This window comes from Myiozetetes cayanensis, unplaced genomic scaffold (assembly GCF_022539395.1).
Source record: "Myiozetetes cayanensis isolate MyiCay16 unplaced genomic scaffold, myiCay2020 scf827, whole genome shotgun sequence".
In the NCBI taxonomy this organism is placed as follows: domain Eukaryota; kingdom Metazoa; phylum Chordata; class Aves; order Passeriformes; family Tyrannidae; genus Myiozetetes; species Myiozetetes cayanensis.
Window position 1 is genome coordinate 5805 of NW_026088105.1, and position 11613 is coordinate 17417.

Genomic DNA, 11613 nt, shown 5'->3' on the forward strand with positions numbered 1-11613 from the left:
GAGGCCTGTGCAGAAGCTGAAAGGCCCTGACACAGCCACCTTGTGCAGGCCTTTGGCCATGGCTGCTGGCTGTGCCCCTGAGGCCAGGAGAAGACAAGTGACCCTTGCAGCCCTGGGGCCTCCTGGCCTCCTTGTCCCTGCTCAGCAGCCTGGCAGGTGCCACCCCATCGTCCTGCCCTTGGCACTGCACATCCCACATCCCAGTGCCCCAGGAAGAGCCCTGAGCAATGAGGCAGGGACAGGATCTGCCTTCCCAGGGGCTGGGGGTCAGGCCTTGGTCCTTTGCATAAGGAAGACAAACCAGTGTTTCTTCAGCATCAGAGCCACCTTTGCCTTCTTTGTCCATCTTTGTCATCACTGTCTGCAGTTTTCTGGTCTAACTGGAACCTGGGGACACGTTCTCAGTTGTGTCCCTCAGTGAGACTCATTAGAACTACAAGAAATTTTAGTGTTTCAATCTCACTTTGACTTCTTGAGAAGTTTTTTGAACTTCCTCTCAGGGACTGAGTCTCATGTAAATAACCCCAAAGCCCCCAAGGGTGATGAAATGCCTGGGGCTGTTGCTGTGCTGCTGAGCTGGGCCAGGCTTCTGGCACACAGGGAGCTCCTGGCAACCAAGAAGAGCTTCAAAGAGACAGCTATGCCCAGGAGCAGCTCCTCTGCACAGCCCAGCAGGGCTGAGGGCTCTGCCAGGGCAGCTCAGGGACACCAGCAGGGCACAGGCAGAGCCGAAAGGGGCTCAGCACTGGCAGGAGGGCTGAGAGCTCCCTGCAGGAGGAATCTTGGCGGGGCTGCACACGGTGAGTCTGTGGCTGCAGGGCAGTGCAGGGGCAGCTCCTGGAGGCATCTGCTAAAACTGGCCCAGCCCCAGCTGATGGGATGGCTGAGGAGGGGCTGTTTTGGGGCAGTTGGGAAGAGCTGTAAAGCCGAGGGTGCAGCCAGGGGTGCCCAGGGCTGTGGGGCAGAGCAGGGTCCTGCAGCCCAGGGTGCTGTGCTGGGCAGAGACTCTGCTGCCTGCCAGGGGCAGCTCAGCCGGCCCGGGGAGCTGCTCCAGGGCTGGGGCAGGAGGGCTCTGGCCAAGGAGCAAACCTGGCAGGGCAGGGATGATCTTTTCCATGTCTGGCTGTTGCAGGCTCAGACCTGCTCACAGCTCCACACCACTACAGGATATTTCATGCAGAATTTTGGCACAGCTGAGAAAAGACAGGGGCTCCAGGAAAGGAATTAGTGCTGCTGTGTGTTTGCTGCTTAGGCATTGCAGCACAGACATTGTTCTCCCAGCTCAGGAGGCTGCACTGAAATTCCAACCCTTTTACTCTCTGAGGTGAATATTTCAGGCAGCCTCAGAAATGAGCCCAGGATCCTGGGCAGTGCTGAGCCTTTCCCTGGGGGTGGGCACTGTCCTGTGCCAGCTCTTGGCTTCCCTGCAGGAGGGCTCCTGTCCTGCTCTGTCCAGCACAGCTGCACCTCTGGGCTGGCACAGGGGACCCTGCACAGAGCTGCCCTTGGAAGGAACATTGTCCTGTTCTCAGCACTGCACAGGTATTTGTGGGTGTGTTTTTCAATATTTCAATATTTATTTGTGTGAAATCAAAATGAATGTAGAACAAGGGAAAGAGGAGGGCAGATGGGAAACAGGCTGAAGGACTCTGCAGCTCTCTCTTCTTTAAACTACAGAGAGCTGAGCCCTTTTGTCTCTTGTCTTTTCTCAAGGCTCTTCACATTTTCAGCCATAAAAATGGGAATTTTTACTCCTAAAAAGAACATTCTGCAGATTTCCTGGTGGAACATATGTTACAGAGAAAAGTTATTCTAAGGATATTAGAAGCCTCTATTCTGCATTCCACGCTCTCATAAACAGGGAGGTCAGATACAGAGCTTTTCCCTTAAAGGTGAGTTACATCTGACACCTGTGTGATCATGAGAGCTGTCACAAACCAGCTCCATGTCCCCTGGGCAGCAGAGCAAAGCTGAGCCCTTGGCAGCACATGGGCAGAGCTCCTGCTGCTCACACCACTCTGAGCCAGAATTAGGGAAATACAATTGATTTGGGGGGATTACTATGAAAGATGGAATATCTCTGCTGAGAGGGGTCTCTCTTAATTGTTCCTCATCTTTTCCTTTTCTGAACAGATCCTGTGCTAAGGAACAGCCAATGCCCAACAGCAGCTCCATGGCCCAGTTCCTGCTCCTGGCATTTTCAGACAGGCGGGAGCTGCAGCTGCTGCACTTCTGGCTCTTCCTGGGCATCTCCCTGGCTGCCCTCCTGGGCAACGGCCTCATCCTCAGCGCCGTAGCCTGCGACCAGCACCTGCACACCCCCAGGGACTTCTTCCTGCTGCACCTCTCCCTCACAGACCTGGGCTGCATCTGCACCACTGTGCCCAAAGCCATGCACAACTCCCTCTGGAACACCACAACCATCTCCTACACAGGATGTGCTGCACAGGCCTTCTTCTTTGTCTTCTTCATCTCAACAGAGTTTTCCCTCCTCACCATCATGTGCTATGACCGCTACGTTGCCATCTGCAAACCCCTGCACTATGGGACCCTCCTGGGCAGCAGAGCTTGTGCCCACATGGCAGCAGCTGCCTGGGCCTCTGGGTTTCTCAATGCTCTGCTGCACACAGCCAATACATTTTCCCTGCCCCTGTGCCAGGGCAACACCCTGGGCCAGTTCTTCTGTGAAATCCCTCAGATCCTCAAGCTCTCCTGCTCACACTCAGGCTACCTCAGGGAAATTGGGCTCATTGTGGTTACTGCCTGTTTAGTGTTCGGTTGTTTCATTTTCATTGTTTTCTCCTATGTGCAGATCTTCAGGGCTGTGCTGAGGATCCCCTCTGATCAGGGACGGCACAAAGCCTTTTCCACGTGCCTCCCTCACCTGGCCGTGGTCTCCCTCTTTGTAAGCACCGTCATTTTTGCCCACCTCAAGCCCCCCTCCATCTCCTCCCAACCCCTGGATCTGGCCCTGTCAGTTCTTTACTCGGTGGTGCCTCCAGCACTGAACCCCCTCATCTACAGCCTGCGGAACCAGGAGCTCAAGAATTCCCTGAGGAAAACAATGACTGGATACTTTTCAGGATCAATAATCTGCTTCTTTTATTCTGCAGAACACTCACTGTTGTAACCCTTCACTGGCCCAGCCTGCCTTCTAAAGCTTTTGAGTGTGGTGGTGGGGGAGTTTTCCTTTATTTCTTCCTCTTTAACATAGAAATTTGTTCTTCAATCTGTACCTAATTCACTCTCTATCTTTTTGGTTTGATTCTCAGTTGTGTAAATGAGAAGTCAGTCTCTTTGTGCACTTAAACAAAATAAAAGTTCCTGCAGCAATCTTCTTTGTCAAACATCCATCCTTTGTTATTCTGTACATGAGGAATCACAATCCTTAATAAAGGACTTGAGTTCTTTTGTCCAGATTCTTGCTCCAAGAACTTCCCTGCAGCTGGAGGGCAGTGCCTGTGTGCAGAGGAGAAGGGATAAAGAGTCCTGGGACAGGAGCACTGCCAGGGAGCAGCAGCTCTTGGGCTTTTCAGAGATGCTTTTTTTCCACTGCCTCCCTCTCCTTTCTGCTCCTTGCCCAAGGCCTGAGTGCTCTGGCAGCTCAGTCACTGTTGTGGGTCAGTGCTGGGACCATGGGCAGGGACAGGCCAGGGCACTGCTGGTACAGAGCTGGGCTCCTTAACATCATTTCCATCAGGAAAGAGGATCCCCCTGGGCATTTCCTGAAGCCTTGTTCTTTTTAAGAGGTTGGTGTAAAGAACAAGCCAAGGAATAGACTCTCCAAAGTCTCCTGGCTTGGGTTGTTTCCCCACTCAGGCCGTGCAGGGAGAGAAGGACTCACTGTGGTACTTCAGGGCCTGATTGCTGGCTCAGATGTTCTGTGCTGGTGGCCAGTGGCAAATGGTCTCCAGGTCCCCTGCCTGGGACTCTGCAGCTTGTGTTGGCTCTGATGGCAGGGGAGGACTTGTGTGTAGGAAATGAGGAACTGCAGGAGAGCACAGAGGATCTGCAGGGACAGCCTGTCCCATCCAGTCAGCAGTGACTGGAGCCCTGGAGCAGAATCCTGCCCAGGGTGGAGACACCTTCAGCTAAAGTACTAAATGTCCCTGGGAAGTGGTAAAGGAGAGCTCTGCAATCCCAGAGGACGCAGCAGGAACAGAGAAAAGACTCTGGTCAGTGACTCCTCTTGCCCTCAGTGAACTCTCATTGTGCCTGCCCAGCTCAGGGAGGGCTGTACCAGAGCCAGGGCTGGGCTTTCCAGGAGCGTGTCCTGAAGAACTCTGCAGCCCACAGGCTGGATGGAGTGGAGCCCTGCCCTGCCCTCTGTGCCATTGCAAACAGCCCATGGTCCTGCCCAGCTTGTTCTTGCCTACTGAGCCTTCCAGGGAGATGGAAGAGGGTGGAGAGGAGTGATCCCCATCCTGCTGGCTCTGCTTCCCAGCCTGACCAGCATGGCAAAAGTAGGGCATGATTATGGGGTGTCTCAAATAGCACAAAGGAATCAAGGGGTCGCTAGGACACTGTATGATGAAAAAGGGAATGGAAGAAAGAGGGGGATAATGTCATGGTTTCAGGAGGGTTTTTTCATGGTAGAAAAGTAAACCTGGGACACTGCAGAACCTTATGGAATCAAGGTTCCTTTGGGACACTGGGAATATCATTGAAGTGGGGAACTCCGTGACACCTGTCACTGCTGGGGTTTCACAGGGCTCCATCCCCTCCCTGATGCCCCCAGCACAGGCTTGGCCCTCCTGGCTGCCAGGGCACTGCTGACTCAGGGCCAACTGGCACCCACCAGCACCCCCAGGGCCCTTTCCCGGCACTGCTTCCCAGCCTCTCATTCCCAGTGTGTCCGTCCAGCCGGGGTTGCCCCATCCCAGGGCAGGATCCGGCCCTTCCCCCTGGGGAACTTCCCATGGTTGGGGATTCCCAGCCCTCGGATCTGTCCAGGTCTCAGCAGGGCCTTCCTGCCTTGCAGGGGCTCAGCAGCTCCTCCCAGTTTTGGGTCACCTGCAAACTTGCTCAGTGTCCCTTCCAGTGCTGAGTCCAAGTCATTGATGGAGATGTTGGAGAGCACAGGGCCCAAGATGGAGCCCTGTGAAACCCCAGCAGTGACAGGTCACAGTCTGATGTCACCCCTGTCACTGTTACAGGGTCCCTTTGGTTCCATGAGCCCCACATGTCATAATAGCCCCTTTGATTCCATGAGATTCCACAGTGTCCCTGGGTTCCTTTGGCTCCAGGAGGCCCTGCAGTGTCCCAGCAGCCCCTTGATTCCTTTGTGCCACTGGAGACACGCCATAATCCTGCCCTGCCTTGTCCATGGCTACTGAGCCTTCTGAAAGGTTGGGAAGGGGTTCAGCAGCAGTGATCCCCATCCTGCTGGCTCTGCTTCCCAGCCTGACCAGCATGGCCAGTGCAGGCTCAGCCCAGGGTGCCACAGCCCCTCCCTCTGCAGAGCAGCCCCTCCAGCTCAGGGCCCTGCAGGGATCCCAGGTTGGGATCTGCAAGTGGCCAGGAAAGAGAGTTCTCTGTGCTGTGGATTCCTTTATGCAGGCACAGAAATGCTGCCTTGCTCTTCTCCAGGCACATCCCTTTCCCCAGGGGAGTGTGTCCAGGCTGCCTTGGCCACTTGCAGATGTTAAAATTTACTGTGTTAAATGGAAAATGTTATGTTAAAAAAAACCTAAGAAGTTTCAGGATTGACTGTTCTTTATCTTGTTGTAACAAAAAGTGGGGAGATGCAGTGTTTGGGGTTTCAGGAGCGACAGCAGAGCATTCAGGGAAATGAATTCTGCGGGACTCTGGTGGACATGAGCAGTGAAGAACCTTGGCAGGATTGGTTGAGAGGGTTACCTGTTGGGACGTGTTACAATTCAGAACTGCTACTGCAGCCTTTGTTCTCTTTCAGGAAAGCACTCTGTTACACACCATATTGGTGTCCCTTGGCCCATGCAGACTCCTTATTTATTATATTATTAATCTTTCATCTCAGCTTTGGGAAAGGTTGAGGAAGGTTGGGAAAGGTGTTAACAGGGTGGTTTTGCCTGAGGTATTAATCGTGGGAGCGGGTCTATCTTCACAATTCCCAAGAGAAGAGATATTAGAAAGCTGCCCTTCAGGTTATATTTGAAGGAACAGGGAAAGAGGCCGAGGGTAAGGAATTTCTTTCCTGGAGGGCAGGGCTGTCGTTCGTTAGCAGGAGCCTCGTGCTGAAATTGTCAATCCGACTGCCAAATTTGAATGTGGACAAAGATTCCTGCCAGACAAATGGTGCCAGGACAGAAAGCTCTTGCTGCCCATGGAATGCCCAGGGTGTCCCACCAACTGCACTTTAAACCCGAAGGCTACAGGCTTTCTTTCCTGGGGGAAAGGGCTGTCGCTCTCTTTTTGGAGGCCTTCCCTTAAACCGTCAGTCTGACTCCCAGCATTGAATACGGATGAAGATTCCTCTCAGACAAAAGGTGCCAGAACAGAACACTCTTGCTGCCCATGCAGTGCCAAGAGTGGCCCCCCAAATGCACATGAGAGACCAGGGGAAGGGCTTTCTTTCCTGGGTGGAAGTGCTGTTGTTTGCTTTTCAGAGCCCTGCACTGTACTTGCCAGTGAGACTCCCAAAACGGAATATTGTCAAATATTCCTGCCAGACAAAAGGTGGCAGGACAGAAAGCTCTTGCTGCCCATGGAGTGCCCAGGGTGGCCCACATTCTGCACCTGAAAGCCGAAGGTTATAGGCTTTCCTGCCTGGGGGAAAGGCCGTGACATCACGAAGAGTCCCATGGCAGATAGGGGGGCTGCACTGTGACATTCTGTGATGTTGCTTCTTTGGTTTCCAGGGGATATTCCAAAATGGAGAAAATGGGCTGTGATATCACAATGGGGCCCATGGCACATGAGTGTGGCTGCACTCTGGGGTGTGAGGCATTGGTTTTTTGGTTGCCAGGGGCTGTTCTGGAAAGGAGAGGACAGGCTGTGAAATCACAAAAGGGCCCATGGCACACGGGTGGGGTTTCACTTTGGGAGTGTAGGGTGTTGGTTCTTTGGTTGCCAAGGGCTATTCCGGAATGGAGAGGATGGGCTGTGACATCACAAAAGACCTCAAGCACATGGGTTGGTGTAGTGGGTTGACCCTGGCTGCATTTCAAACACCCAGTAAAAGACACTACCTCCACCTCCCTCTGCAATTCCACAGAGGTGAGAAAGAAACCAGCTGAGGATTCCAGAGTAGAGATAAGGGTCAGGAGAAAGTTGATCACTAATGGGCAAAACAGACTCAAAGTAGGGATAGTACTTAAATTTATTCCTAACAGGATAAAAGCCAAAGAGTGAGAAATAAAAGAGTTTTAAAAACACCTTCCCCCCAGCCCTCCTTCCTTCTCAGCTCTCCCTCCTCCCCCCAGCAGTGCGGGGGGATGGGGAAGGGGGTTGCAGTCAGGTGTTGTTTGAGTCCATCCCTTGGGCAGCAGCTCTTCCCATTTTGCTGTCCTGTGGGTTACTCTTTCCTGGGGTGTAGGGGGGTCTCTGCACCCCGATGCTCCTCCATGGTCTGCAGGGGAACACCTGTGTTACTTTGGTCTCCACCAGGGGCTACAGGGGGGCCACAGTTCTGAGTCTTTTCCCTGTTCCTGTGGGGGTCCCTCCCAAGGGAGACAGTCCTGGATGGACCTCTCCAATATGAGTCCATCCCTCGGGCAGCAGCTCTTCCCACCCTGCTGTCTCATGGGTCCCTCCTCCATGGGGTCAGTCCTTCAGGGATGAGCTGACCCGGCGTGGGTCCCCCATGGTCCTGCCCAGGATAAACCTGCTCCAGCCTGGGCTTCCCTCTGCACCGGCTACAGGTCCCTGCCAGGACATGTTCCATCCTGGGCCTGCCACAGGGTCACAGCCTCCTTCCTGCATCCACCTGCTCCAGCGTGGGCTCCTCCATGGGCTGCAGGGGGGGTCTCTGCACCCCGATGCTCCCCCATGGGTTGCAGGGGCCTCAGCTCTGAGTCCTTCCCCTGCTCCTGGGGGGTCCCTTCTGTCCCTCCTTCTGCACTGGCCTTGCTGTCTGTGTTGTTATCCCATGTTCTCACTCTGCTCTTCCCAGGCTGGAATTTTTTCTGTTCAACTCTCCTCTCTTCTGAAATATGTTATCCCAGAGGTGTTACTGTCACTCCTAAGTGGCTCAGCCTTGGCCAGTGGCAGGAACTCCATCCTGGAGCAGCTGGCATTGGCTCCATGGCACAGGGGAAGCTTCTGGCAGATTCTAACAGAAGCCACCCCTGTAGCCCCCCCGCTACCAAAACCCAGCCACAGAAACCCCCTGTCTTGTGCAGCTCTTTCTCCAAGCCAAGCAGGTGGGAGTTGGTGCCAAGGAGCTGAAACCTGCAGGTCCAGCCTTTAGTGGAGGAAGCTCAGATTTGCCCAAGGCTGCTTTGAGTCCCAGGGGCTGGATGAGGGAATGGTGGGGTGGGGATAGGGATAAAGTCTGATGGATTGTCAGACACAAAGGGTCCTGATTTTCTTTGCTATTCAGACTGAATTAGGAAGTGCTTGAGATCGATATCAACTGGGGATTGCTGATATCAATGTAAAAACAGGAAAAAAGTGAAGCAGGTCACAAAAAAGACATCTTTATTTGTGGTTTTATTAATACAATATATTCACTTTGAATGCACTTCTGAGATCTGTCTAATTAACCACAGAAGAATTGAAGACTTAGAAGGAAATTATTCCCAGGGGCTTGTCTGGTTAAGATGCCATCACTGAGAAGAGAGTGTGGAGGAACGAGCAGACAAGGACACCATCCCTGGGGCTGGGGAAGCAGGAACTCAGAGTCACTGGTTCCAGGTGACAAATGGACTGTGGGATGTTTCTGTGAGAGCCCATGATGGCTGTGCTGGTTTCAGGGAGAGTCCAGTTAAATTTTTTCCCCATGGCCAGTGCAGGGCTGTGTTTCGGATTTGTGCTGAACACAGGGTTGATAATCCCAGAGTCAGAGAATATGCTGAGTTTAAAGGGACCCTCAAGGATCATCCAGTTCAACCCTTAGCCCTGCACAGGACCATCCACAATGGTCACACCATGAGCCAGAGAGGATCATCCAAACACTCCTTGAGCTCTGTCAGCCTTGGTGCTGTGCCCACTGCCCTGGGGAGCCTGTTCAGTGCCAAAACACCCTCTGGGGGAAGAACTTTTTTCCAAGATCCAGCCTAACCCTGCCCTGACACAAATCCAGACCATTCCCTCAGCCCTGTCCCTGGTCCCCCCAGAGCAGAGCTCAGGGCCTGCCCCTCCTCTACCCCTGCCCAGGAAGTTGGGATTTCAGTGAGGTCTCTCCTCAGTCTCCTCCAGCTGGACACCCCAAGTGCCTTCAGTGTCCTCACACGTCTTCCCCTCCAGGCCCTTCTTCATTGCCCTCCTCTGGACACTCTCCAATGACTCAATCTCTCCCTTCCACTGTGTCCCCCCGAACTGCCCCAATCTTGCAGGTGAGGCCACCCCAGGGCAGAGCAGAGCGGGACAATCCCCTCCCTGATGCCCCCAGCACAGGCTTGGCCCTCCTGGCTGCCAGGGCACTGCTGACTCAGGGCCAACTGACACCCACCAGCACCCCCAGGGCCCTTTCCCGGCACTGCTTCCCAGCCTCTCATTCCCAGTGTGTCCATCCAGCTGGGGCTGCCCCATCCCAGGGCAGGATCCGGCCCTTCCCCCCGGGGAAGATCTCAGGGCTCCTCCAGAGCCGGGAGGTCACTTTGCTGTCCCGGGGGCTCCATGGGGACCTCCCAGGGCTCATCCTGCGCAATCTCCTGGAATCAAAGGCTCTGTGGGGACACTGCAGGGCCATGTGGAGTCCAGGGGCCATTGGGACACTGGGGAAACTCATGGAATGAAGGGACCACTCTTACACTGCTGAATGCCGTGGAATCCAAGGGCCATTGTGACCCTGCAGGGCCTCCTGGAGCTGAAGGGACCATTGTGACACTGTCAGACCTGGTGGAATCAAGGGCCCAGTGAGACAGTGCAGGTCCTCAATCAACCCAAGGTAACATGGAAAGCACAGAAACTCGTGGCATCAAGGGGTCACTGTGATACTGTGGGAAATCATGGAATGAAGGGGCCATTGGGACACTGCAGGGCCTCATCAAAATCTTTCCTCTTTGTTGGCCAAGACCGTCTTTCCTTCCCCAAATATCCAATCCTTTTTGTCCCAGTTGCTGCTGATCTCCCCCAAACTTTCATGAGGATGGGCTCAGCCTTGTGATAACAGTGTGCAACCTCATGGAATCAAGGGGCTATTGTAACACTGAGGATACCTCATGAACTCAAGGGACCACTGTGACACTCCAGGGCATTCTGGAGCCAAAGGAACCCAGGGACACTGTGCAGCCTCTGGGAATTGGGGTGTCATTGTGTCACTGCAGAACCTTATGGAATCAAGAAGGCGACTTTCATAGTGTAGGCTCTGATGGAAACAAAGGAACCCTGGGACACTGCAAATCCAGGAAGCATCATGACACTGAAGGCCCTGTGGGCCCCAGGACACTGTGGAAATTCATGAAATCCAGGGGCCAGTTTGGCATTCCAGGGACCTATGGAAAAATGGACAAATTGGAACCTCCTGGAATCAAAGGCGCCCTTGTGACAATACAGGGACTTCTGGATGCAAAGGAGCACCGTGAGCCTGTGGAGACTTGTGGGACGAAGAGACCATTGTGGCACTGAGGAATCCCATGGAACCAAGAGGCCCTTGTGATGCTGTGGAACCTCATGGCACCAAGGGACATTGGACACTGCGGGGACTCATGGAACCAAAGGAATGCAGGGACACTGTGGAATCTCCTGGAACCAAAAGGCCACAGTGACACATACGTGTCTCATGGAAACCATTGTGCCTCTGCAGAATTCCCTGCCCTGAAGGTTTCTGGCCATCAGGCTGTAGCTGAGAGGCTTGGGCAGGGCCATGAGGAGGGGGTAGAACAAGGGCTGTGTCCAACTATGCCAGGAGGGCTGTGCTGGGCAAGGAGGAGGAGGCTGCAGCAAACAGTGGCACTGGGGAGGTGAGAGGAGCAGGGGGAGAGACCTTGTGCCTGCCCACGCTGGGCAGGAGCTGCCCCAGGATGGCACCTCTAAAGCACTCCCAGCATGTCCCTGGGAACAGCAGGGGAAGACTGGATTTCCAAATTAGGCTGGGAATGCAAAGAGCAGGAGTGTCCTGGTGTCACTGCAGGAGAGTTCCAGCCCTGCAGCAAGGGCACAGAAGTGACCCAGTCCACGCAGTGCCCTCAGAAGATCCCACAGCATCCTGTAGATGCTGTCAGGGAGCCCAGCTCTGCTTCACAAGTTCCCAGTGCCTGTCCCTGCCTGTGCTCAAAGGGCTCCCACCCCCAGGACTGTGCTCAGAGAGCACTCAGGCCTTCCAGCAGGAAAGGGACTTGTCTGGGTTGGCCTGTGCTCAGTCAATGCTTTGGGGAATGCTCTATTCTGGTGGAATGTTGCCCTTTCACCTTTTGCCAAGCTCCCTTCTTTTCTAAAGTTTACCATTAAAAGTGTGTTTTTTGACCTCCTGATAGGGCAAAAGTGTGTTGCATCTTTTCCACTGTGCTCCCTCAATGTACTTAAAGAACT

General features: G+C 53.9%; 1 protein-coding gene across 1 annotated transcript; it reads left to right on the forward strand.

The window, feature by feature from the left end:
* The first annotated feature begins 2155 nt into the window (after window positions 1-2155).
* LOC126652405 (olfactory receptor 14J1-like) lies at window positions 2156-3130 on the forward strand. The gene has a single exon (XM_050339142.1). The coding sequence runs from the start codon at window positions 2156-2158 to the stop codon at window positions 3128-3130; it is 975 nt and encodes a 324-aa protein (XP_050195099.1).
* The last annotated feature ends 8483 nt before the right edge of the window (window positions 3131-11613 follow it).